Below are 26,990 nucleotides of genomic sequence, written 5' to 3'. Positions count from 1 at the left end.
GTTGTGAGCCACCATGTGGTTGCTGGGAATTGAACTCAGGACCTCTGGAAGAGCAGTCAGTGCTCTTAACCTCTGAGCCATCTCTACAGCCCTGCATTTTATTTTAAAATGGGATCTTTCTGGTTCACCTTCTGTGGTAGAACCAACACCAAGATGCAGATTTCTGTAAAAACCCTCAAGGTTAGAACTGTCAGACACAGACTACACTACAGACACACACTACAGACACAGACATACACACAAATAAATAAAATGTAATTTAAAGGGTAATAAAATACTCAAAATGAAAGTGTGCATTCGATGACCACCAGATGAAAATGAAGGGTTACACAGAGAAGTACTGCACATATTTAACAATGTGGGGGGGTCTCCTTGATCATAGTCTCAGCTCTGTGGAGATAAGGCTTATGTCATTTTCAGATATCAGTGAGGAGGGTAAATAGAATGTTCCCTGACTGCACTACAAAGATCGCCGCCCTATTCACTAGTGGGATAATCACTCGGCAACAACCCTTATTGATCAGCAGTGGACCATAAGCCCACCTGTAGACCATGAATCAGGCTATCTCCATCTTACCACATTGATTGCAAGAGGTATAGAAATTTTTTTTAAGAAAAATCAAGAAGCTAAATAAATGGGGAAAAAGTGAATATCTAAAAAAAACAGCATCTTCTTTCTTCTTTTGACTGGACACAGTTATCATTTCCCTAAATTACCTCGCTCCTTTCCAACACTGGTAAGAAATTTAGATGGGACCTATACCTCAGATCCAGGAATAGGCCTTGATTTGTCATAGCAGTGACTCTAAAAGTGTGGTTTGTGACTAGCAAAGCCAGTCTCACCCTTGTTACAAATTCCTAGAACTCATACTCATGGGGACCTACTCAATCAGAAACCAAGAAGGTTAGGCCAAGCGATACGTGTTTTGGCAAACCCTTGAAGTAGTTCTAATAGCTATTGTCTAGATGAAACGCTACCCAGATGTTGAAGCAGTGATCATTTGGAACATAGGGTGCTTTAATACATTCAAGATCAAGCTCCTTGTGTTGTGCTTATGTAACATAATCTTTATTGTCTATAAACGAGAGTACTTGTAATTCCCGGAGCCAAAGGCAGTAGCCACCTTTTTCACCAGGAAAGTCAACTTGGATTTGTAATTCCAAAAGAACTGGAGAAAGATAATATCAAAGCTTAACAGCACTGGTCACACCAAGCTGATCCCTTACTCTTTGTTCTTTTCAGTTACATAAGTTATAGATCCTTTATTTTAGTGAATTCTCTTGAATTTTCTATTCAGATATCTACTGCATCAACTTACACATCCCTGTACAGAAAATGTACTAGAAGATGTTGTCCAGTTAACGGCCCTTCCCTAAATTAGGATTGCCAGATTTAATAAATACAAATATAAAACACCCAGCTAAATTCAAATTTTAAACAATACTTTTTAGTATAATATGTTCCAAATATTGTGTGAGACACAAAGCATGCATTTTCTGACAACCCTAAAGTTCCATTACTAAACCACAGAAACCAAAGAGCAGCTCAGATCCGTCCCAGTCCAATATATGACAGCTACTCTTATAGTTAGTGATTATTTGGAGAAAAACTAACCCCCAAGTTCTCAATTAATATCCCACAAGTCTAAATCACCTAGTGATACTTTTTAATTTAAGCAGATAGCTTTCTAAAGGAAAACATGGCTGCTAAGTGGAACAAAAAGGAAAGTGTTGCTGTACTCACAGATGCATACATGTGGATCTGTGGGTTGAGCTCAGGTCATTAGGCTGTGGAGCAAGTACCTTTACCTGTGAGCCATTTTTCTGGACCATTTTTAAAAATTATTTATGTTTATTAGTGGTAGTTTAGCTTCTTTAATCCTTATTAGGCTATTAATTCCATTACAATAGGAACTGAATCAATAATTTCTCAGTCTTCAAAACCTAGCTCTGTTAGTAATTAGTGGTTGACTAAATGTTTGAATCATAAAAATATTTAAGCAGAGGAGGAATGTATTACTGGTGCGATCATAGAGAATTAACAGCTTAGCATATGTGTGGATTAATGTACCTTAAGTTTTGTTGAAACCTTTGTAAGGTGGGAATTGTGTTCGATGTATCTGATAGGCAAATAAGGTCCAAACCATGAAAGGCCTGAATTGGGGTTCAACTGCTGATCTGACCAGCAGCTGTGTAGCACTAGTTAACTCATTGCCAAAATGAAAAATAGATGGATTAAAGAGAAATTGGGTGGGGGGGGGGGGTGTGCTGGAGAGATGGCTCAGTGGTTAAGAGCACTGATTGCTCTTCAGAGGTCCTGAGTTCAATTCTCAGCAACCACACGGTGGCTCACAACTATCTTTAATTGGACCTGATGCCCTCTTCTGGTGTGTCTGAAGATAGCAATAGTGTATTAATATAATGAAAATAAATAAATCTTTAAAAAAGAGAGGGGGAGAGGGAGAGGGAGGGAAAAACTGGGCTTTCTCGTCCCATCCCAGGCACTGCGGGAGTTACAGCTTACCATGCAGAGGGAGTCGCTGGTTATCGGGCAGTCATAGCCAAGTCCAAGAGCCACACCACACACAACCAGTCCCACAAATGGCACAGAAATGGCATCGAGAAACCCTGGTCACAAAGATATGAATCTCTTAAGGAGACTGACTGGTGTTGACCCCAAGTTTCTGAGGAACATGCACTTTACCAACAAGAAGGATCTGAAGATGATACAAGCCAACAAATGCAAAGGCAGTGAGTGCACTCACAGAGGCCATCAAGGCCCTTGTGAAGTCTCAGGCCATCAAACCCTAGATGCCAAAGGGCCCCAGCCACAAATTCAGCCATCTGGCTTTCATCACTCACCCCAAGCTTGGAAACTGGATTCAAAGAAAGCTACATGGCCAAGGTTTAAACCAAGGCAGAGGCCAAAGCTCCAGCTACGGCCCAGTCTCCAGTTCCAGCTCAGGCTTCTAAAAGTGCCCAGGCTCCTGTGAAGGCCCCATGGAAAAGGATTCTATCTGCAAATGTGAAGACAGATGGACTGCTGACACACCTACCTACACACTATTTGCAAATGACCATTGTCCTATGCTATTTTTACAAATAAACTTGAGGCAAGAAGAGAGAGAAAAAGAGAAAGAAACTGGGCCTGGCATAATAGTGAACTCTTTTAATGCTAGCACTTGGGAGGCGATAAAGGTAGAGCCCATGAGCTTGAGGCTAGCCTGTGATACTTAGCTAGTCCCTGGCCATCCAGGGATATAAAGCGAGACTACCTCAAAAACAAAAGTCAGTAAGGAAGTTTTCTTAGTATAGATGAATAGGTTATGGAAGCTTAAAGGTTAACAGCAGTCAGAACAGACAGCAACTTTGTACAAAAAGAATTGAGAGGAAAAAGAAGGAAGGTTTGAGTCATGTGGCCTGCTGAAGAAAATGACACTGAAATGCCCTTTTCTTCTTTTGAAAAGGATTTTCTCTTCTCATCATCTCTCCTTCCTTTCTTCCTTTATCCCCTGTCTCCATTTGTTTGAAACTGGGCCTCACAGTGTTACCTAGGCTGGTCTCAAACTTGCCTAGCCTCTGAGGACACACACACACACACACACACACACACACACACACACACACACACACGCAATTAACTTTCACGATAACCCTACCAAAGGATCAGAACCACTCCCATTTTTTTCTGTGTGTATGTGCATGTGTGTAAAAGTACAGGAAAGCAGGCTGAGATAATAAGCATGTACCACCATGCTGAGTTTTTTGGATGATTCTAGGAGACAGAACTCAGGTCTTTATGTCTGTCAATGCACTTCACTAATGGAATTATCACCCTAGACTCACCTCCATTGTTTTAAATAAGGAAAATATAACGTGTGCAAATTACCTAGAGATACATGCTAACAAGTAGCAGAGACACAATATCAAGTCAGGCAATTTATTCCAAAGCTACCTCTCTTAAATATCCTATGATATAGACTCTAGTTTCCAATATAGTGGGAATGGAGAACACAACCAACTTTTAGGTATATCGTGTAAGTTAATTAAAAGATATAATCTATAGATTACTTTATAGTGGTGTCCTAATTTTTAAGGCTAGTACTCAAATCATAACCCATTCCAAGTTTATTTCATTTACTTTAGACTTTAAAGTTTATAGGCCTGTGAGTTGGTTAATGGGTAAAGGAACTTACTGACCCTATGGGGGTAGAGAGAACCAACTCCTACAACTCCTACAAGTTGTCCTCTAACCTCCATATGTACATATGTGCATATACACACATACACACTGAGATATACACACACACTAAATTAAAATGTAAAAAGTTGATAGTTATTCAATATTCTCTCCTATTTTTAGTTGCTATGAAAATAAACTTTATTCCAGACCTAATATTCCTCAACCGAGAAAAGTACCAACCAGAGAGGTTACCTTCTTCTTGCAATAAGGAACTGACAAAACAGGAAAAAGGTCAATTTACAGTTTGCTTTCTTTTTCTCCTTCTTCAAGACACAGGTCTTACAATAAAGTTTAGGCTGGCTTCAAGCTCCTGCCTCAGCCTCCAAAGTACAGTGCTGGAATTAAAGGCCTGTATGTTCTTTTTAACTCAATGATGCAGTGAGTTTATTGGGCTGTCTATGCTGTGTAAGTAAAAGCAATCAAAGCACAGCACTTGTATAGAGGCCAGAGGACAACTTAATGAAGTCAGTTCTCTCCTTCCACCTCTCCGTGGGTCCTGAGGACCAAACTCAGTTCAGCAGGCCCTGCAGAGCAATTTTATGCACTGAGCGATCTCACAGCACCCTTCCTTTCTGTTCATTAATCCATTTATTTGTGTGTTCTCAAGCAACAGCACAAGTGTGGAAGTTGGAGCCAACTCTCTCTACCATGTGCATCCCAGAAATCAAACTCAGGTCATCAAAATTGGTAGCAAATGCCCTTATTCGCTGATCCATCTCACTGTCCTTTTTTTTTTTTTTAAGATTTATTTATTTATTATATACACTGTCACTGTCTTCATCAGTGGGCATCAGATCTCATTAAAGATGGTTGTGAGCTGCCATGTGGTTGCTGGGAATTGAACTCAGGACCTCTGAAGAGCAGTCAGTGCTCTTAACCACTGAGCCATCTCTCCAGCCCCCTCACTGTCCTTTTATGTAACTTTTAATATATACTATCTGGCCTTGTGAACTCCAAGTTAGAAAGTGAAAATGGGTTTCCCATCACTAAATTTCAGTTCTAAAAGGGGAGAACAAATAACTTCCTAATACTTTTTATGTACAAACACAGAATAATCTTGAGAAGGACCATAAGGAGGAGGGCTGCAACTGAAATAAAGTGAGTAAATAAATTAATGAAAAAGAAAAAGATAATCTTGAAGAAAGCTAGGGTTTTCCAAATCATAGCCACTGTCGACTGCTCACCTAGCATCCATTTCCTCCCTTTCTCCCTACAGCGTCTGTCTGTCTCTCCAGTTACCGTATGCCTTAGGGGAAAACAACACCATTCCACTTTCAGAGACACAATTAGTGTAAGGGTAATCGACAGTGATTGGTTCAAAACTAGCATATGACCTGACTCTGGGCAAAAAGACATGAAAGAAGTCTGGAAAAGGTTTCTTGAGTCTCCTCCCTGAAAACTGAGGCACAGAAGCAGATGTCTCTGGCCTTTAGAAGCTGCGTTAAGTTTGTCTGGAATCACTGCGACCATTTTACTACTAGACTGATGACTAAGCCTGTCTCAAGCATGGGACATTTTAGCAGTACATGGTTGACAAAAACAGGAGTTCAACAAACCCTGAAGCCTGCTACACAGATAAAATGTTGATTCTTAAGCCATTTTGAATAAGCTCTGCAACTTGTCCCTAAAAACAGTAACTATTTTATGAAACATAAATTATACCATACTGAGTGCCCTTACTACAAAACTGAAATTCAAAAAAATCTAATAATACAAACTGGCCATGGTGGTTGCATGCCTTTATGCTAGCATTCAGGAGGCAGCAGCAGGCAAATCTTAAGTGAGTTTGAGGCCAGCCTAGCCTTTGCAACAAGTTCTAGGACAACTAGGACTGCATAGTAGAACCCCATCTTAAAAAAAAAAATCAAATACATATTAAGAACAAACTCTATGAGCAATTGAAACCCTAACTAGGACATCACGTCTCAAAAGACAAAGAACAGAGTTGAGACAGGGTTTCTCCAAGTAGCCCCAGCAGTCCTGGAACACAGAGCTCGACTTGCCTCTGCCTCCTGAATGCTGGGATTAGAGGCATGAGCCCCTAAAACCACCTGTCCTCTTCATTAGAATTCTCTCATATCTGTAGAACTTTCCATAGGCTATTGTATATGGTATTTCAATGAACCAAGGGCAAGAGCAATTATTCAAATACCTGGCTATAAAGCTACATATTAAAAGCATGCAAAAACATAGAACAAATATCATTTTCTCACTAATTTTTACTTTGTTTCTTAGAAAAGTTTTTTTCATTTTAAAATGCTAATATGTCATGCTCTATTATTTTAAAAAGAATGTTTTTCTTTTTCTGTTTTTGAGATAGGGTCTCATGTAGCCCAGGATGCCCTCAAATTCCCTTTGTAGCTGAGAATACACTTAAATTCCTGATCTTCCTGCTTCCACCACTGAAGTATTGAGATTACAGACATGTGCCACCACACTTGACTTGAATTAAATATTTTCTGCATTTCTTAGTTTTATTCCAAAACAGTAAATAGAATTCATTTAAAGCAGTGGTTCTCAACCTTCCTAATGCTGCATCCCTTTAATATAGTCTTCATGCTGTGGTAACTCCTCCAACCACATAAGATCATAATGAGATTATCTTATTGCTACTTTATAACTAATTTTGCTACTGTTATAAATCATATTACAATCTGATATGCAGAATATCTCATATGTGTACCCCAAAAGGGTCACAACCCACAGGTTGAGAACTGCTGATTTAAAGAAATGATGGTACATTCCTTCAATCCCAGCGTGGAGGAGACTAAGATTGCCATGAGTTTAAAGTCAGCCCGGGGTACGTACTTTAGCCTATGATACACTCTTTTTTTTTTTTTTTTTTTTTAATTCGGAGCTGGGGACCAAATCCAGGGCCTTGCACTTCCTAGGCAAGCGCTCTACCACTGAGCTAAATCCCCAACCCCCTTATGATACACTCTTAAACAACAAAAAGTGACCCACTTAGATAGAAATTCTTTGGGGTCCTCAATAATTTTTAAGAATCAGAATACCAAGACAGGAGAATACTGAGACAAAGGACGAGGAGAACTTTGGGAGGCAGGAACTGGGGAATTGAGTGCAAAGCTTCACACATGCTAGGTAAGTGTTCTGCCTCTGAGCCACAGCTCCAGCAAGCAGGAACCACCTTTCTAAACATTACCATATCTGTATCTTGCCAAACAATTAAAAATATTACTTTTCAGTCAGTGAAATGGCTTGGTGATTAAGGCACACGCCACTGTGTCTGACCACCTGGGTTTAACCTTTGAGACCCAAACGGGTAAAAGGGGTGAAACAACTCCTAGAATTGATTCCTCTGCTCCTGACATGAGCACACTTGTGTGTGTGTGTGTGTGTGTGTGTGTGAGATCTACTGAGGAAATGTTGCTGCCTAAATTTTAAAAATTTATCTTGGTGAGACCCAAAATGTTCTAGAATCTTAGGAGTTCTGTCATTTAACTTTTTTTTTCTTTTTTCTTTTTTTTTTTTTTTCAGAGCTGGGGACCGAACCCAGGGCCTTCAGCTTGCTAGGCAAGTGCTCTACCACTGAGCTAAATCCCCAACCCCTATTTAACTTTTAAAAAGGATCATTTATTACATTTTTCTACCATCAAAACAACTACGTGTGGAACGGGAGAGATGCCTCAGCAGTTAGGAACGATGACTGCTCCTTCAGAAGACCTGGGTTCGATTTCTAGCACCTCCAGAAGGGCTTGGAACCATCTGACTCCTGAGCTTCAGAAGATCTAATGCACTTTTCTGGCCTCTTTAGGCATTTGGCATGCATGTGGTGCAGACATACATGTAGGCCAAAATCATACACATAAAACGAACTTTTTAAAATGTAATGTCAAAGGGGAGCATCCTCATAGAAGCAGAGGGACAGGAGAAGGGAGAACCAAGAAAGGGGACAACATTTGAAATATACAAAAAATATCCAATAAAAGAAAACACTTAATGTAAAATTCAAGTGTTGACTTAGTGGACCATTATCACATAGACTGTTATTCTTTTTCTTCCTAAGAGGGCTAGATGAGTAACCCAAGATGAATTCTGGATCCTCCTGACAATGTATGAGCCACCAATCTCTGACTTTGTCTGAGTTCTTTAAATGTGAATGATTCTAGGATCAGCCGTGTACAGTTAAACTGTACAGTAGTTCTTATATCAAAGACGAGGTTCTCTGAGAGCCTCGTCAGCAACTGCTTGTCTAGTAACTCCAATACACAAACCAACCTCAGAAGTAAGAGTTATTGGCAATCTCAATGCAATATTTTGTCTGTTTATTCTGTGTGTGCTACAATCTTAATCCTTTCTCTCTTTTGTTTGTTTGTTTCTGTTTTTGAGACAGGGTCTTACTTTGTAGCCCAGACTGTCCTGGAATTCCTTATGCTGACCTTGAAACACAGAGATTCCCCCTCCTGTCTCCCAAATGCTGGGAGTAACTGCATGCATCACCACACCCAGCTTAACTCTTTTTTCCAAATTTATTTACTTGTTTATTTACTTATTTATCATTTAATTCGTGTGTCCCCACATTATGTGCACAGAGTGCACAGGTAGAAGTTTTCTTATGGAAATTTTCTCCTCCTGCCATGTGGATTCTGGGAAATCACCCTCAGGTTATGAGACAGGTACTGTTAGCAAAAACCTTTACCTATTGAGCCATCTTGCCAGCCCAGCATACAACCCTAACTCTTATTAGTAGCTTCTCTCTGGTTTTTTTTTTTGTTTTTTGTTTTGTTTTGTTTTGTTTTGTTTTTTTTTGAGATGGATCTCATATCCCAGGCTAATCTCAACTCACTACGTGGCTTGTGATCTTGATTCTTCTGCCTCTCATAGAATTACAAGCCTGTATCACCACACCCAATTTACCTCATGTTGGGGATCAAACCCAAAGTATCCTATATACTAGACAAACATTCTAACAACTGAATTACATTTCTACCCCAATCTTAACATTTCAAAGGTAGTTTTACATTTCATATAAACAGTATCTCTACAGTTGCCAGAAAACACAGGAACATTAAAATATGAAACCCAGGCCACAAAGACGGCTTGGTGAGTAAAGGTGCTTGCTGCCAACCCTGACAATCCGAGTTTGATCTCCAGGATTCACATAGTGAGAAAAGGAACCAACTCCTGTCATTTGTCATCTGATCACCACAGGCATACCATGGCACTCCTGCTCCCACATACAAATAGAAGATAGAAAGATAGAATGATATACAGACAGACAGACAGACAGACAGACAGACAGACAGAATTTTCCAAAAAGATATTAGTGCCTATTTGGGTTCAATTCAATTCAATTCGTTTTCTTCTCTTTGTTTCTTTCTTTCTTTCTTTCTTTCTCTCTGTTTCTTTCTTTCTTTCTTTCTTTCTTTCTTTCTTTCTTTCTTTCTTTTAAGGACAGGGACTCTTTATTATGTAGTAGCTCTTGACTAGTGAGCCATCTCTCCAGCTCCCACAGACATAATTTTTAAGACTAAAAAATCTAAGGGTTGGGGATTTAGCTCAGTGGTAGAGCGCTTGCCTAGCAAGCGCAAGGCCCTGGGTTCGGTCCCCAGCTCTGAAAAAAAAAAAAATTAAAAAAAAAAAAAAAAGACTAAAAAATCTAGCCAGGCAGTGGTGGTACATGTCTTTCATCCCAGGGGTTCTCTGAGTTAAGAGACCAGCCTGGTCTACCAAGTGAGTTCCAGGACAGCCAGGGCTACACAGAGAAACCATGTCTTGAAAAACTAAACCAAAAACAGAAAAAAAGAAATTGATGAAATGAATAATAGTTATTGAAAAGATAAGACAGGTTAGAGGGAAACATTGGAAGATGGTTGTTAAGGCAGTAACAGGTTTAAAAACTTACTATATCTATAGTTCAGACTAAATTTATCATATAAATAATACACAAAAATATTAATAATATTCCAATTAAGGGCCCAAGTAAATAAACTAACTCCAAAGGTAGGATACTGCAATAGCCAAGGAGTAAGGTGACCAAGGACCTTAAGCAAAAAACACCCAAACCTAGAAAGAAACAGGAACACTTAGTTACCAATAACATATATTGATTAAATTGCCTACCTCTTCCAAAACCCTAAACAGGCTAAGAAACTTCCGACCAAGCAGGAACACAATTCCACTGAACAAAATATGCATAAATAAACGCAATGGCCACTGTAAACACAAGAAGGGAATTCTATCTAAGAACTATTCTAAAGAAAGAAAAAGAAAAGGGAAAAACGTCTTCTAACAAAGGGTATGAGAGAATATATATTCTGGGGGGAAAATGCATCTGATGTGAGTTCAAAACATATATAACATTTTGACAAGTGACCATTAGAAGTGATTTAAAAAAACAAAACAAAACAAAAGCATACATTAAAGTAACAAGAAGAAAAAAAAAAAGCTTCCATAGAAGTTATGATAAACCCCAGGAGAAAAATGGTTGAGAAAATTAGGAAGAAAAAAAAAAAGATGGATTTCTATGCAAGGGTAACAAATGTGGGTCCCTTTGAAATAGGCAAAAGAAGCCAATGGGAATTTTTTTTCTTCTGAGGCAGGGTTTTTCTGTGTAGGTTTATCTATCTTATAACTCACTCTATAGATCAGGCTGGCCTAAAACTCCGATATCTGCATGCCTCTGCCTCCAGAGCACTGGGATTAAAGGCATGACCACTACCACCCAGCACGGTTGGAAGAGTTTTTTAAAAAATTAGAAGATTGTATCATTGTGTCATTGTAAGGTAAATCACCATAAAATATTGTAACAATAAAACTGTAGACTGGGGACTAGGGAGATGATGGCTCAGCAGTTGAGAGTCGTTTCTGCTTTTCCAGAGGACCAGGGAGCTCAATTCCCAGCACCCACATCACGGCTCATAACTGTAACTCCAGTTGGAGGAGAACCAATGCCCTCTTCTGGCCTCTGAGGGTCCCAGGCACGACATGTAGTGCACAGATAAACACCAGGCAAAACACCCACAAATAAGAACTTATAGACCTGACCACATGAAAAAGAAACGGGAAAACAATAAGCTCTCCCCAAGTCCAGGAAGGAAGAACTTTTTGTTAGGGTGGAAGGCTAGGAAAAAGATGGACACAAACACGCTGTCAATCAAAAGGGGGTTGGAACTCGGAAGAGTTGGTAAGGGGGTCTGAATATGGTCAAAAAATGTTGTATAAAACCGTCAAAGAAAAAATGTTAGTATCGTGGTATCTTGGTTTTGCCAAAAAAAAAAAAAAAAAAAAAAATTAGTCTTATTGAGTTGCTTTTGTTTCTTCATTAGTAATCGAAGAACTGCTCTGAAATAATTATTATGGTTTCTGATAACTTAAATATAATATAATTTGGCATTCAACAATTAAAATAAGAAAATATAATACACATATAAAAATGTGTACACACACATACACACACATATTCACTTTAGGCCAGGTGTGGTGGCTCACTCCTTTAATCTTAGCACTTGGGAAGCAGAGGCAAGTGGATCTCTCTGAGTTCAAGGCCAAACTAGTCTACATATAGTGAGTTCTACACTAGACAGGGCCAATCTAGTGCCTCAAAAACAAACAAAAACATAAAAAAAAAAAAAGGGAGGAAAGAAAATAAATTCAATTTATAGTCAGTGTTTCAGCATCTTTAAAAGCAGCTTCTTTTTAAAATACTATTAGGAACAACCATATTCTATAGTAAGGACATAAAGCATAATATAGTATAAATGTATTTTCAGTGTTCTGAATATTTAGTATACAGAATTTCATCTGTATAAACATCTTAAATTCAAAAGTTTATTTCAGTGAAAAAGAAAGTTTAGATCAGAATTTTCTAAACATGCATGTTAAAACCCACATTTTGCATAATTATAATAGCTTTCTGAAAAATTATTTTTAGGTCAAACATAGTGGTGCATGCCTGTAATCTTAGCACTTCAGAGGACGAGACAGGAGGAATGCAAGTTTGAGAGGCCAGCCTAGACCATAAAGAGCTACAGGCTAGCCTGAGCTATACTGTTTGATTTCGCCTCAAAAATAATCAAATAATATACATATTCAGCTCAACTTGGCCAATATTTTTCTATAAAATTAAAATATTTCAACCGTTAGTACCTTCTTTATTTTCTACCCTCCCCCCTAGTCAACTCCCCGCCCAATAAATTCCCTTTGTATGTCTGGAAGGCAAGGTAGTCTATGATCCAGCATGATCCTAAGGCAATGTGCATATATAATTCTGACAAATACAGATATAGAGCATTATTTACTCTTTCCCGGAGAGTGGCCAGTGATGTCCTGAATTTCTGAACACATGGATGACAAATGTATGTCACAGCGGCTATGCTTTACCATTGGGGGAAACAAAGGGGAAACACAGAAGAGACAGTGGCAAATCTCACAAACTTTATAGACACCAGAAAGCTTCCTCTGGATCACAACCACAATTACAAAAGTAAACCGAAGCAGTACTAAGACAAAGGGAAAGAGAAAAACTCTTAGTGGTCATTAAGAGTTTTCAGAAAGGGGTCATTTGATACTGTTATTACTTTTTAAGGCTTCTCTTAACACTATCACTAATTTTTAAAGAAGATAATTCACCACTCACAAGGATGCAAAAATAATTGCTACACAGCTTCTACAAGACATTTATACTCCATTATACTTGCATGGACTCCATCCCTCTCAAATGTTTCCTAAAATATATAGTCTTATAATAAGCAAGTTTCTCAATGAGAAACACTCTATTCTGTAGGTTTAACTATAACAGGGTTTAAAAAGGCAACGAATTTATCCTCAATTAAAAACAAAGAATCACAAAGGCCCTCTGCTTACTCAAAATCATTACATAAAGCACTGTCTATAAATGCAAAGAGGGTTTGACTATCTGACAGCTATAATAACCATAAAATGAGGCACACTTTAAAAGACAAAAAAAAAACAAACAAACTTTGTTTTCTTTCTTTTTCCTTCACTGTGAGAAACACAAAATATCTCTAGTGGCCTCAAAAAGTCCTCAAATAAAAATATATTAATACATACACTTCACATGTACATATATAGAAACCTATCACATGCATGTATCTATCCCATTCACAGGAAAGAGAAAGATTCTTTATTTTTAAGAGTCGAAATTATATCAATCCTATCTTCCAAATTAAGATAAATCACTATAAATTAATTAACGAGTAGTAAAATACTGCATGCAGACCTAAGAAACTATATGCATAGAAGGAAAAACGCTTCAGACTAAGGCCATGAATGAATAAGACCGCCCAATCCCTGAAAATCACTAACCGGCATTTGGTTTCTATGAGAGAAGCACGGAGTCTCAAAATGAATAATCACAAAGGCAACTCAGTTTCTAAAGTTAACCAAGGTAAAAGAACAACGAACCAAATCAGACAACTGCATTAAAGTATAAGCTTTAAGGAATCGCCACAAAGGGAAAGTCTGTCTTCAAGCATGGATTATAAAACATCCCTTGCCAATAGAATCTTGAATTATTAAAAAAAAAAAAAAAAGTGGAGGGCCGTCAAAAAAAAAAAAACAAAAAACAAAAAAAACAAAACCTGAATGACATGCAAAGGCCAAGCCAAAACGGGTCTTTTCCCCCACCCCCACTCCAGTCCCCCCACCCCCACCTTCTCAGGACAATGGGATCAGGGTCCTAACTGCAAACTTTAAAGGTGTAAGCCAGAGCAGTTTTACTGCAGCTATAACTGCAATCTTCCCCTCATCCCGAACCTGGCGCACCCAAGAATACTTCTGGCCTGAAAACGTCACCGGGGTTTTGTTAAGCACAAACCCATCCAAAAATTAAGAAAAATAAAAAGTTTGCTCTTAAATACCTGGAGGATCCATTTCAATATAAAATATCAGTTCTGTCGAATAGGGCATCATCACCTCCCTCCAGTCTGCGTCATCGCGGTCCATACTCCACACCGTATTGTACATCGCGCTGTCAGGGGCAGGTCGTCAGGAAATATATAGAAAGCATATATATATCTTTTATCTGATATTTAAAAATCTAAATATATATTTGCAAAAGTTCCACACGGAAATGTACTTGGGGGTTTCCAACGGCCAGTACAAGTCCAGCCAAACTACTGGGATGAGGACGAGGTCCTCCCCTTCTCTCCTCCTAAAGCACCCAACAAAAATCCCCGAACTTTCAAGGTACGGGGTTTTTACCTCAGAGGGTTACAGGGAAGCTCGGAAAGCAAAGAGCAGTTAAAAAGCAGCTTCCCGAAAATCCTTCCTACACAATCGCTCTCCAAAGGGAAAAGCTCCCACCGCCTCCTAATCTTTCAGCGGAAGCCACTTTTGTGTCCTTCGGAGAAGAGAGAATGGAGAGGAAGGGGGGAAAAAAAGAACGCGTTGGGAGAAAGCTGGGGAAGTGACAAAGGCTTGAAAAGGGGGGTTGCGTTCAAGTTTCGGGGTCCCACTGGTCTGCAGAGAGCGATTCCCTCAGGGACTGGGACTCGGGCTCTGTTCCCGTCAGGCTGGGAACCCAAGCTTCCGCAGCTTCGGGATGGCGACCCCTTGAAGAGTCCAGTCGGCTCGACTGTGCCCGAGTAGTAAAGGCAACCACGACAGCGCCGGCTCCCCTCACGCTCTGCCCTGGCTCCAACCACTAGAGTTTCATTTTAACTGCGCTGAGGGGACCTCCTCCCCCGCTCCCCCCTTGCCACCCCCGCTGAGGCGCCACTCAACCGTGCGGGACAGGAGGAGCAGCCCGTAGCTCGACTGTCCTTTCCACTCCTTTTTCACCTTAACGTGTAAAGATGGTCAAGTGCCTGAGAATAAGAGCTGTTACTATCCTCCGCTTCGACTTTTAACTCTCCCTGTCAGCCTGTGAGACTCGACACTTTAATCAGACTTTGCCATTACCCCCTAGCCTCGCTCACAATGGTACAGTCCGGGCGCTGGCCGCTCGCCAGGAGTCGGAGCCCGGCGCACGCGAGCTCCGCCAAGAGTGGGGGGCGGATGGCGATTGGCTGATCCCGGTTGCCGGAGCCGAGCCTGCGTCTTTTGTCTGCCCTGCTCCAGCTGAGGAGCGGAGACGGCTGCGCGCCCCAAGCGAGCCAATCAGAAGATAGCCGGCGCCGGCCGGTAAGGCGGCGATTGGTCGGACCTCAGTTACTAAGCGGGACAAAGGCAGAAGGGGAAAAGAAAAGAGGAGGAAGAGGAGGGGGTGTGGAGAAAGAAAGAAGGCGCAAACGGCGGTTACTGACAGGCTAGGCGAGCGCTCGGGGGCTCAAGCTGCCCGGAGACTGGGGGGGCTTCCCGCTGTGGCTCGGTCCTCCCGGACTAGTGACGAGGGGGAGGACGGGCTGGCGCGAGACTCTTCTGCCTGGAGACTAGCCGCGGGGGGAGGGGAGCGGCGGCAGCGGGGCGTGCTGTCACTTGGCGGGGCGCACACTCTTCTGCTCCATTGGAAGTCTCTGGGCAGAGTTACTCCTCACAAACCTCTTCACCTTGCTGCGTTCGCCCTCCCCTACCCGGTGTTAAATCATCAGATACAGCAAAGGTCGCCAAACCCACTTGCAGGACTCTTTCTGTCCAGACAAGGTGACCATCGTCCCCCACAACTCCCTGAGGGTGACTGAACCTTGAGTATTTCTTGGGGAGTCATTTTGCCGCGCTACTCTGCTTCGCACTGAAGGACTTTTGAACCCATAGTAACGCTCAAGTAAATAGTGAGGCATCTCATCAAGCCCTCCAGTTCTAGGACTCAAACCAGAAAAATTAAAATAAAATAGAATTTTATTTTTTGGAATTACAGTGTCTGCGTGATTTCTGAGATAAATCACAAGTGTTGGATTCTCTTGCCAAAAGGGTGCTATTCTGTTTCCCTGACAGACCCACTTCCTCACACACAGTTCCCAGTTCCCTCCCACCAAGCTTAAAGCTCTGAGACTTGCCTCAGTATAGAAATGCTGAACATTTCCATGCATTTCAGAAACAGCTAATTAACTTGCCGGGGAACCCTGAATAGCTAACCTGTGCCTAGAATTGCCATCCTGCTCTACAATACAGTCTGAGGAGGCCAAAACTGCTGTTTCCTCTTTACACTGGAGTAACAAAGCCCATTGTGTTTGAGTTGACAACCTGATTTAAGCCCTAGCAAAACCTATCCGGCACTGCTCTGCTTTTCTTAAAAGTGTCCTGAGTTAAGCCAGTCTCAGTGACTCATTCCTTTAGTCCCAGCACTCTAGAAACAGAGGCAAGAAGATCTCAGGAACAGAGTTCGAGGCCTAAGTTCGAGGCCAGCCTAGCCTACAGCGCTAGTTCCAAGATAGTCAGGTCTACACAGAGAAACCCTATCTGGAAAAAACCAAAAGGGGCGGGGAGTGAGGGTGTAGTGAGCTGAGACAGGCCCAGGAAACAGTCAAAATCAAAATGTCTACAAACTGGATACAAAGTAAAGCGACAGAAATCCAGGAAATACAGACGGGGTTAAGCATTAAGAAAGCAAATTCGAAAGCACCTCAGAGTTCTTTTAGAATCCAGGGGATGCTTTCTTTTGTCTCTTCCGTTGAAATGTATTTCAAAAGCTAAGCAGCTCTGGGGCAGGGCTCATTAATTTTAATCTCCTGAACTGCTCCTTCAGGTAGAAGATGTTGGAAGAACAACTCTAATTTGTGGCTGGCTTCCCAGCAGTCTCTACTTCACCATATCTGAGTGCCAAAAGTATTCACATTAGATAACTCAAAAGGCTGAACAGTCAGTCAAGGGCAAGTTGGTATACACAGGTGTCTCTCCCTGTGCATTCCCAAAGAAAACGAAACCAAAGAGACAAAAGTGTGGAGAAGATAATGGCCTTCATATTTCCACAGCAGCTTTTGCCTAGACTGAGTTTGATCAGTTAGTGATGGGTTTCTGTTTCTCATATACAGAGTAATCACCCAGGCCTTACCCAGATCTAAGGTTTAGCAGGATGGAGTGAAAAAGTAATACAGTATAAGTCTAATGATCAAGGTTGATACGAGGCATTAAAACAATTGTGCTTGATAGTTTTATGTCAACTTGAAACAGCATCATCTAAGAGAGGAAAACTTCAACTAAGAAAATGTCTTTAAACCAAGCCACTGGTGGTCATACCTTTAAACCCAGCCCCCAGGAGGCAAAAACAGGCAGATCTCTGAGTTTGAGGCCAGCCTGGTGTACAAAGTGAGTTCCAGGAGAGCCAGGACCACATAGAGAAACTCTATCTCAGAAAAACAAAACAAAACAACAAAAGTTTTCATAAGATAGGCCTGTAGGCATGCCTGTAGGGGTTTTACTCATTTGTGATTGATGTAAAAGGGCCCAGCCCATTGTTGGTGAACCATCACTGGATTGGTGATCTTGGTTCTATAAAGAAGCAGGCTAAGCACCCCAGGGACAGCAAGGCAGTAATCATCACCCCTCCATGGCCCCTGTTTCAGCCTTGCCTGCAGGCTCCTGTCCTGCTTGAGTTCTTCTCCTCTCTGCTTTTGATGATGAGCTGTTCTGTGGAACTGGGAGGGAAATAAACCCTTTCCACCCCAAGTTGCTTTTCATAATGGTGTTACATCACAGCCATAGTAACCCTAAGACAGCAATAATTCAAACTTGCCACCAAAAAGTGTATGATTCAAATCTCCAAAATAAATAGACCTTTGAATAGGAGATTTCCAAGGGATGAGAGGCACAAGAGGCTGTGACGATGTCCAGACAGAGAACATCCCCTTTGAGATGGACTTAAATCAGCATCCTGTTATGGTGGGAAGTGCCTATCACACAATGTTGGGTGTTCTTTCAGTTAAGAAACAGAATCAAGGTTCTGATTGCGTGGCATTTAACTGCCTCTGGCTCTTTGGCAAAGGTAAAAAATGTTAGCTCTGGTGTTCTGGACCACTTCCATGCTGGAGGATTATATTTGGCCTGAGTGTGGATTAAATTCAGCTTTAAGAGCTCAAACTTCTGGGTCACAACCTGCTACTCTGGGAGGTGCTTTCCTCTTCCTCCTCTTCTTCCTCCTCTTCCTCCTCCTCCTCCTCTTCCTCTTCTTCTTCTTCCTCCTCTTCCTCCTCCTCCTCCTCCTCTTCTTCTTCCTCTTCTTCCTTTCTCCTTTCTTTACTTTAAACTAGTCTTAGGTAAGTCACAAAATCTATCTGCCTTTATTTATATATTTGAAATTGGAGATTGCCTTTGGATTTATGAAAGCTACTTTATTTTGAAGCTCTAAGAATTTTTTTAAAATGCCGCTTAATATTAGAATAGCACCTTTCTGAACTCCAAATAGATAGGATGCACTTCCTTTTATAATCCTGGTATTATTTTACTATAAAATTGTTCAAATATGCTCCATTCCCCCTCCCCTCTCTATATTTCAGAAATGGATGAAAATTTTCTTCTGTGCTCTGAATATAGTGTATGATCTCAGGGTTCTCTGTGCCAGCAGACTCTGTCTGGAACTCAGCCAAAAGTTCTTCATGATTAAAGGTACCATCTGAACACAAAATATTTTTTTTTAAAGCTTGGCTAAGTGAAAATGTACCTTTTCCTCTGGGGTCATCAGCTTGGACATCAGGACTAACTCTAGCCTTTCAGGAAGAATTCCACTGGCCTCAATCCCCCCACACCCCCATCACCTTCCCTGACCACTTATCTCCTCGCCCATGCAGCTAAAGAAATTCACTTAATAAATGGAAACCAAAGAAAGCACTAAAAATTATCAGTTGCCGCTTCTAGGGCCTCCCCAAGCAACATGCTTTTGGATGGAAAAGTTTCCCTTACCTTGTGAAAAGAGCAGTGTTAGTGGATCTTCTAGAACGTCATGTCACCTGGGGATTGATAGACATCTCTTGAGATAGCTGTGCCTAGCATTCTGAATAGCATTGCTCTTACGTGGCATTTGCCGTTTTTCATCTTTTTTTTTTTTAACACTTGAATAATCATGATAGAGTTAATCATATCAGCCTAAGGCCCTGAGCATTATGACAGTAGATGAATGAGAGGCTTTAGAGAAGTGGCATTTGTCCAAATGTTGATGAAGTCCTGGGCTTAGAGGGCTTAGGCCTATCAGCACATGATGGCGGTCTGCTCTGCCACACTCTGCCACCTTGGTTTCTCCTTCAGTTTTAAGGGATATAAAAGCCCATTTCTCGGTAGCCTGACGTGTTACTCTCTTTTAATATCTGCCCTTCTAGCAACACAAAGGCCACCTGGATAATATGCATGCCATTTCGACAAATGTCCCCTCCAACTCGGCAACAGATATCAGCTTGGCTCTCCCCGGGAGACAGAGCAAAGGAGATCCAAATGACAGGAACAATAGTCCAGGCTGTTTTGCTAGGGCAGGGCACAAACAGGGCAAGCAGCTGGTGAGCTCCGTTACCTCATGTAATCTCCATAACCCTGGGGAAGAGGGTTGTATTTTTAGTCTCATTTTACAGATGAGGAATTGAGCCCCAAAGCAGTGAAGGAACTTGTTAAAGTCATACAATCACTTAGGAACACAGCTGGCACTAGAGGCCAGGTCTCTGGCACAGGTCCATTTCCTTGTCTGTGACATCATAGTTTCACTTTTTTTTTTTTTTTTAAATATATAAGCGCTCTATCTGCATGTACATCTGCATACCACGAGAGGGCATCAGATCCCATTGTAGATGGTTGTGAGCCACCACGTGGTTGCTGGGAATTAAACTCTGGACCTCTGGTAGAGCAGTGCTCTTAACCGCTGACTGTCTCTCCAGCCCCTTGCCACTTCATGTATCTAACAAATGTTTTTCACCTGGAAATACAAAATGAGTAAGGAAGAATCTCTAACAGTGACTTCTCTAGACTCATAGAGGAGGGTCAACAAAGGAACAAACGGTGGCAGGCATGAAAAGTGAAACGGACAGAAAGCCATGGGAGCCCCCAAAGAAGTGATGTTCTAGACGCATGCGTGGGTAGGAGACGGGTCACAGGAGTTGGGATTCCTCGAACTTTTTAAATACCTGTGGTCTCTTTATTTCTATTTCTCCATTAACTTCAAGCCTGAAAAAGTTTCACCGAGGGACTAGAAAGATGGCTCAGCAGTAAAGAGCACTGGCTACTCTTTCAGAGATTCCCAACACCCTTATGGTGGCTCGCTATTGTCTGTCTCTCCAGTTCTAGGGGATCCGATGCCCTTTTCTGGCTTCAATAGACACCAGGTATGCATACAGCGCACAGACATACATATAGGCAAAGTATTCATGCACATAAAATGAAATAATTAAAAAATATATCTTAAGCCGGAGCGGTGGTGCATGCCTTTAGTCACAGTACTCAGGAGGCAAGCAAAAGCAGGCAAATTTCTGAGTTTAAGCCTAGTCTGGTCTGCAGAGCAAGATACACACACACACACGTTTATTTTATATATATATACACATATGTTTATTGTATATATTATATGTACATGTTTTTAAAATGTTTCATTGAAAAAGCTAACCCAAATTGCAGCTTGCCGGATCCCTTTTTTGTTTGTTTTGTCAATTTTATTTAGACAGGATAGGTTCTCATGTAGCCCAGTTGGCTTCCAATTCACTATATAACCAAGCACGAGCTTGAATTTCTGCTCTTCCAGCCTCCAGTCCTCAGTCCTAGTATGACAGGCATGTGCTACTATAACTGGTTGTATGCAGTGCTGGGGACTAAACCCAGGGCTTCATATATATGTGGCAAATGCCCTACCAGTAGACCTCTGTCCTCAGTCCCCAGAATCCCTCAATTTCTTGAATCACATTTGAACAAATTCTTCCTAATCTCTGTGCCTTCTTTAGTTCAAACACTACACAATAGTAACAGTAACAATAACAATAAAGAAAACCTGACAGGCAAGGCTCTGGGATCAGTCTAGAGCACTGGGAAGGAACAAAAACAAACCTATGTCATTCCTTTACTTTAAACTCAGGTGGTTTCTCTCGCCCTCTGGAAAAGGGTTTGTCCTCTTAGCCTGGCATTCAGGCCTTTGATGCTCTGGTTCCTGCTCAACCCTCTAGTCCCTTCTCACATAGTTCTTCCCATCTCCTAAGAACTGTCAACAACAGGCCTCCTGTAAAAATGAATTCCTCCAGGGTGGAGTACAAGGACATTCTCAGCTACAAAGTGAGTTCAAGGTCAGGCTGGACTGTGTGAGACCATGTCCTCCAAATACAATAAGAATTGGCTGGGGGTTGGGGATTTAGCTCAGCGGTAGAGCGCTTGCCTAGCGAGCGCAAGGTCCTGGGTTCGGTCCCCAGCTCCGAAAAAAAGAAAAAAAAAAAAAAAGAATTGGCTGTAGTTACGTATTTACAGAGCAGTAAAAATTGACCCTCCATGTGGCACACTACAGTATAAATCGGCAAACTCCTTTCTCTGCAGTTGTTCTTGAAGACTGCTCCGCTCAGCCCGTCTGAACAGCATGGGCTAGATGCTAAAGCCTCTGTTGTTAGATATAGCTCTCCAACAGTCCTTAAAAGTTCCTGGGGCTAGAGAGATGGCCCAGCATTTGAGAGCATTGGTCACTCTTTCAGAGGCCCCAGATTTGATTCTTCGCACCCACATAAGAGGCTCACAACTGACTGTAACTCTAATTCCAAGGGATCCCTTGCCCTCTTCTGGCCTTTGTGAATGAACACCAGGCATGTGGTATATGGACATACATGCAGGAAAAACACCCATACACATAAAATAATATTTTAAGTTTTCTTAAAAAACAAAATTAAAAAACAAAACAAAACTAGCTGGGCAGTGCTGGTGCACACCTTTAATCCCAGCACTCAGGAGGCAGAGGCAGAGGCAGAGGTAGAGGCAGACAGATCTCTGAGTTTGAGGGCAGCCTGGTCTACAGATCTTGTTTGAGGACAGCCAAGGCTACACAGAGAAACTCTATCTTGGGGACAACAAAAAGAATTTCTTGTGGGTGGAGAGCAGGTCCTTGAGTCATCCTTGCCCAGCCTAGGGTGTGTGGTATGCGTTGAGTGGTCAGTAAATGTTACAAGTGGATTTTCCAAAGAAGTTCTACAGCATTCTAAATTCAGATTACCCTAGTAATTCTTTCTGAGGCTCTTCAACTGATTCCTGATTCCTGGTTTATTTAAAAGGACAAAAAGAAAACCAAAAGAAAGCAGTTCTTCAGTTACAGGAACCCTGAGAGACAGACAGTGACCTTCTCCCACTGGCTCCCTCCAGGGTCCTCACCACAGACATTCAGTTCCAACACCCTTCTATTTTATCAGCTGTGAATTGTTTGAAAAATTCCAAGCAGTTTGTAGGAAATTCAGGGAAGCTCAGCAGCTAGGAAAGGAATGGGTTTTGTTTTTCAGCCCAGCTCATTTCTGAAATGTCACTCCATATAGGGCTTTAAAAACGTGCTCACTTCCTGAGGTCATTCCTCCAGTGGTTCTGAGCAGTTTGTTGTTTAATGCTACCTTTCTGGAGTATGTCTAATTGTAATGCAATGCCACAGGTCTCAAATGCAAAATACATTTCCTATGTGTCATTGTTTGAGGATAAAACCAGCCCAGTTTTCTTACTAGGCAATCCCAGTTTAAGAGTGGAGATAGCAGTTTCCTTTGTAAGCAGCAGGAAACTCTCCATGGTTTATGTAATACGTGTGTGTAAACAACAGGCCTTCTGCAACCTCCATATCACTTTCTACAGGAGTGTCATCCTGGAGACCTGACAAAATGAGGAAGCTTCCAGGGCTGGATCAATGGTTTCTAGCACTTGTTACTCTTGAAGATTCCTAGTACCCGTGATGGCTCACAACCATCTTTGGCTCCAGTTCCAGGGTATCTAGCACCTTCTTCTGACCAAGGATGTACAGAGTGAACATACATACATGCAGTCAAAACATTCAAACACGTAGAACAAAATAAATAAATCTAAATAAATAAGTAAATTCTTTAAAAAAAAAAAAAAAGAATCTCTGAGTAAAGAAAGTACAAGCGTGAAATACAAAAGACCTGGTCAGCTCACCTTTAACCCAACACTGGAGAACAGAGCGGGAGGATCTCTGAGTTTGAGGCCAGCTTGGTCTACACAGAGGAAACCTGTCTCCAAAAACAAAAAACAAAAACAACAAAAGGGGGCTGGGGATTTAGCTCAGTGGTAGAGCGCTTACGTAGGAAGCACAAGGCCCTGGGTTCGGTCCCCAGCTCCGAAAAAAAGAACCAAAAAAAAAAAAAAACAACAACAACAAAAGGTTTGATCATTTGATTTAAAAAAAAAAAAAAATCAGACACTCAAAAAGATTTCTTTAAAAAGAATCTGGGCATCATAGCACAGGTAATCCCAGCACATGAGAGACAGAGACAGAAAGAGTGCTTCAAGTTGGAAGCTAGCCTAGGCTAACTTCTGGTTCTCCCACCTCCATCTCCTGAGATATAGGATTACTAATGTGCACCACCATGTCAGATTTTTCTTATCTCAAGGAGAAGAGGAGGGGAGAAGGAGTGGAGGAGGAGGAAGAGAAGGAGGATATTACAATCACTTTGCACATGAGACAGCACTTAGTAAAGATTGCTATTATTCACAAAACTTCACTTAAGATCTTATTTCTCTCTTTTGAATGCCAGTGTATAAAATTCTAAATTCTATCATTTTCAGAACTAAGGCTTCTAAGGTATTGAAAAATACGTATTGAAAAGCAGTGTATACGGCTGGCCGGTGCAATGCATAAGGCACACACCTGGTCACTTGTACTTGCAGTGACAAGCTAATCTCTGCATTCGAAGCCAGCCTGGTCTACAGAGTGAGTTCCAGGACAGTCAGGGCTACCCAGAGAAGAAACCCTGTCTTGGAAAACAAATTAACAAAAGAGAAAGAAAGAAACAAGAAAAGACAGAGAGAGAAAGAAAGTAAGAAAAAGAAAGAAAGAAAAAAAAAGAAAACCCAAGGGGCTGGAGAGATGGCTGGGATAATCTACTGTGCAAGCATGAGGACCTGAGTTCAAATCCCACCACATTAAAAACTAGGCATAGTGGTAGCCCAGGCTACATAGAGATTTCTGTATCAGCATGGGCTACACAGTACAAGTGAGCTACACAGTGACAACTTGTCTCAGAACACAAACACACACACACACACACACACAGAGACAAAGAGAGAGGCAGAGAGAGAGAGACAGAGACAGAGAGAGAGACAGAAACAGAGAGACAGAGACAGAGAGAGAGAATGGTCCAAAATGACAAGCTTTCATTTTCAAGTTCAATTAAGCCTCTCCTCTGAACCAACTTTGTGCTGAGCACTCTGGAAGATACCACTTATCCTAAATGAGCCCACCATATCATAAGGGACTGTTATAAGAACAAGCAACGAGGGGTTGGGGATTTAGCTCAATGGTAGAGCGCTTGCCTAGCAAGTGCAAGGCCTGGGTCCCCAGCTCCGGGGGGTGGGGGGGTGGGGGGGGAGAACAAGCAACGATTTCCATGACCTCTGTGCTTTCAAACTAACTCGTTCTCCCTGGGGCCCTAAAACCAGGACCAGACAGCACCCTTTCTGGACCCTCTTGATATTTGTTTTTTGTTTTGTTTTGTTTGTTTTCCCTCTCCAACAGCCTAGCTCTCCCAGCCTCTCCCTGGCTTCTGACTGCTGGGTCTCAACCTCATGATTATGTTCTTGTGGAATTCACTGCAGGCTTTATTCCCCAACCACAACTGAAACGCATCCCTTGGATTAAGTCTTCTTTTCCAAGACAATAGAGGAATTGAGCCCAGAATCCTAGCTCGATATGGGGCTTTGCGGTTGCTGTTTCTGCAGTGTTCGCCTAGGACCCTGAAAATAAGAACCAGGCTGTGCCCATCTCACCCGTGAATTGCTTCGTCTCTGAAATGTTTAACTCAATAATGGACCACTAAGACGTGTCTGTTTTGTTGAGGTTTTTTTTTTTTTTCTCTGACCAAGTTATATATTGGGAAAAATGATTATACCCTAGTACCACTTCAGCCAGTTCTATCTGACAATCTGTATGTGCCTTAAGCCCAGAAGCTCTAAATATGGCCTTATTTGAAAATGAAGTCTTCAAAGGTGGAAGAAAAGATCTGCAAAGAGATTATCACAGATTTAAGGTGGGTTCTCCATCCAGTAACAAAGGTCATTATAAGAAATGAAGAAGTGGGGGTTGGGGATTTGGCTCAGTGGTAGAGCACTTGCCTAGGAAGCACAAGGTCCTGGGTTCGATCCCCAGCCCCGAAAAAAAAGAAAAAAGAAAAAAAAAAAAAAGAAGAAGAAGTGGGGTTGGGGATTTAGCTCAGTGGTAGAGCGCGTGCCTAGGAAGCACAAGGTCCTGGGTTCGATCCCCAGCCCCGAAAAAAAGAACCAAAAAAAAAAAAAAAAGAAAGAAAGAAAGAAATGAAGAAGTATATCTGAGACACAGCCATAGATGAGAGGCTGTTGGAAGACAATAGCAGGGATTGGAGAAATAGCTCTACAAGCCAGAAATCACTAAGTTACTAAGTACATGCAACCCCCAGAATTTAGGAGAAGGCATGGACTCTCTCTCAGAGTCTCCAGAAAGTGCTAATCCTGCCTACATCTTGGCTTTGAATCTTTGGATTCCAGTTATGAGGAACTTATAAAAGAATAAATTTCTATTGTTTTAAGCCAGCCAGTTGTGGTAAGACACTATTGCAATCCTAGGAGAGTAAGACCACAAATGCCAGGCCTTCTTCCTCCTCTTTTTTTTTTTTTATGTTTTGAGACAAGCTCTAACTCTGGAGCCCAAGCTGGCTGTCCCTAGGATGCTAGACTCACTGTAATCTTCATATGTCATTCTTCCAAGTGCCGGGATTACAAGGATCAACCATCACACTCGGTTCCATAATTTTTAAATATTTCCCATTTAATTCATTTGTTTATTTTAAATGGTTTCATGCTTTGGGAATGCTAGTGTTACACCTTTAATCGCCTTACTGGGGAGTCAGGAGCAGGTGGATCTCTGTGAGATCAGATTCTACACAGTGAGATCCTTCAGGGCAAGAGGGGTGCACTTTTATAATATTTTATAAGAAAATAAACGAGGATGTTTTCATTTATTTAGTTCTGTGTATGTGAATGATTCCTTCACTTCAAGGATCCTTCAGGCTAGGTCAGGTAGCCCAAAGAGTTTTGCTTATGTACTATGGCCTGATCCTGAGTGAAGATCGTTGTCCTAGGTGGGTGAGTCAAATATCCCATCGTAGTGAATACCTTCTAATACTATGGATGGTGACTTCAGCGTGAAATCTCCCTCCTCAACTTGCACAGGACTTTGCTCCTGGCCATAAGTGACCCCCCCACCCAGACCAAGTTATTTAGTGTTCCTTTCATAAATATTTGGATGAAGTATCCCCCCAAATTACAGAGTGAATTCAGGGCCAGCCTTGTCCAGTGAGAGCCTGTCTCAAAATAGAAAAGTAAAAAGAAGTCTACCAGGCAAGATCTTTAGGAGTTTAGGATCATCCTTGTCTACATAGAGAGTTCCAGACCAGCCAGGATATATAGCAAGACCCTGTCTCAAAAAGAAAGGGCAGAAGGGTGTGAAGATCTGAAGATATGTAGAGGAATTTTCATCCAGCAACTTGGCTATTCTGATCATATCCAAAGACCTAGGTCTGTGTGATCTGGTTGGAATGCAGACATGCCTTTAATACATACCCTTAATCCCAAACAATGAAGGTAAAGTTAGTTTGTAGAAGGAAGCACCCATGTTTGAAAGTGATGTCTAATTGAGTGGTAGACAAAATGACAGATCAGAGAAAGATTTGACAGAATTAGTATATGCCCAACTCTCAGGAAA

At 41.5% G+C, this 26,990-nt stretch overlaps 1 protein-coding gene, 1 long non-coding RNA gene and 1 other non-coding gene across 6 annotated transcripts in view; 2 read left to right on the top strand and 1 right to left on the bottom strand.

Moving 5' to 3' along the window:
- Pik3r3 (phosphoinositide-3-kinase regulatory subunit 3) overlaps positions 1–16,011 on the bottom strand; it is a 72,514-nt gene extending 56,503 nt beyond the window's left edge. The window contains exons 1-2 of one of the 4 annotated variants that reach the window (XM_039110699.2): positions 15,145–16,011; positions 14,086–14,195 (exon numbers count right to left, since the gene is read on the bottom strand). In XM_039110699.2, the coding sequence (XP_038966627.1) occupies positions 14,086–14,191 (106 nt within the window). In that variant the 5' untranslated portion in view covers positions 14,192–14,195; positions 15,145–16,011. The other 3 variants (XM_006238714.4, XM_039110698.2, NM_022213.2) reach the window with 3 other exon arrangements.
- Positions 15,002–26,240, top strand: LOC120103122 (uncharacterized). The gene is made up of 3 exons (XR_005505199.2): positions 15,002–15,349; positions 18,598–18,706; positions 24,771–26,240. It is a non-coding gene; the product is annotated as an uncharacterized LOC120103122 (long non-coding RNA).
- Trnap-agg7 (transfer RNA proline (anticodon AGG) 7) lies at positions 25,450–25,524 on the top strand. The gene has a single exon. It is a non-coding gene; the product is annotated as a tRNA-Pro (tRNA).
- Positions 26,241–26,990: the final 750 nt, after the last annotated feature.

Source organism: Rattus norvegicus, chromosome 5 (genome assembly GCF_036323735.1).
Source record: "Rattus norvegicus strain BN/NHsdMcwi chromosome 5, GRCr8, whole genome shotgun sequence".
Taxonomy (NCBI): Eukaryota; Metazoa; Chordata; class Mammalia; order Rodentia; family Muridae; genus Rattus; species Rattus norvegicus.
This window is presented reverse-complemented; position numbering and strand designations above follow the sequence as displayed.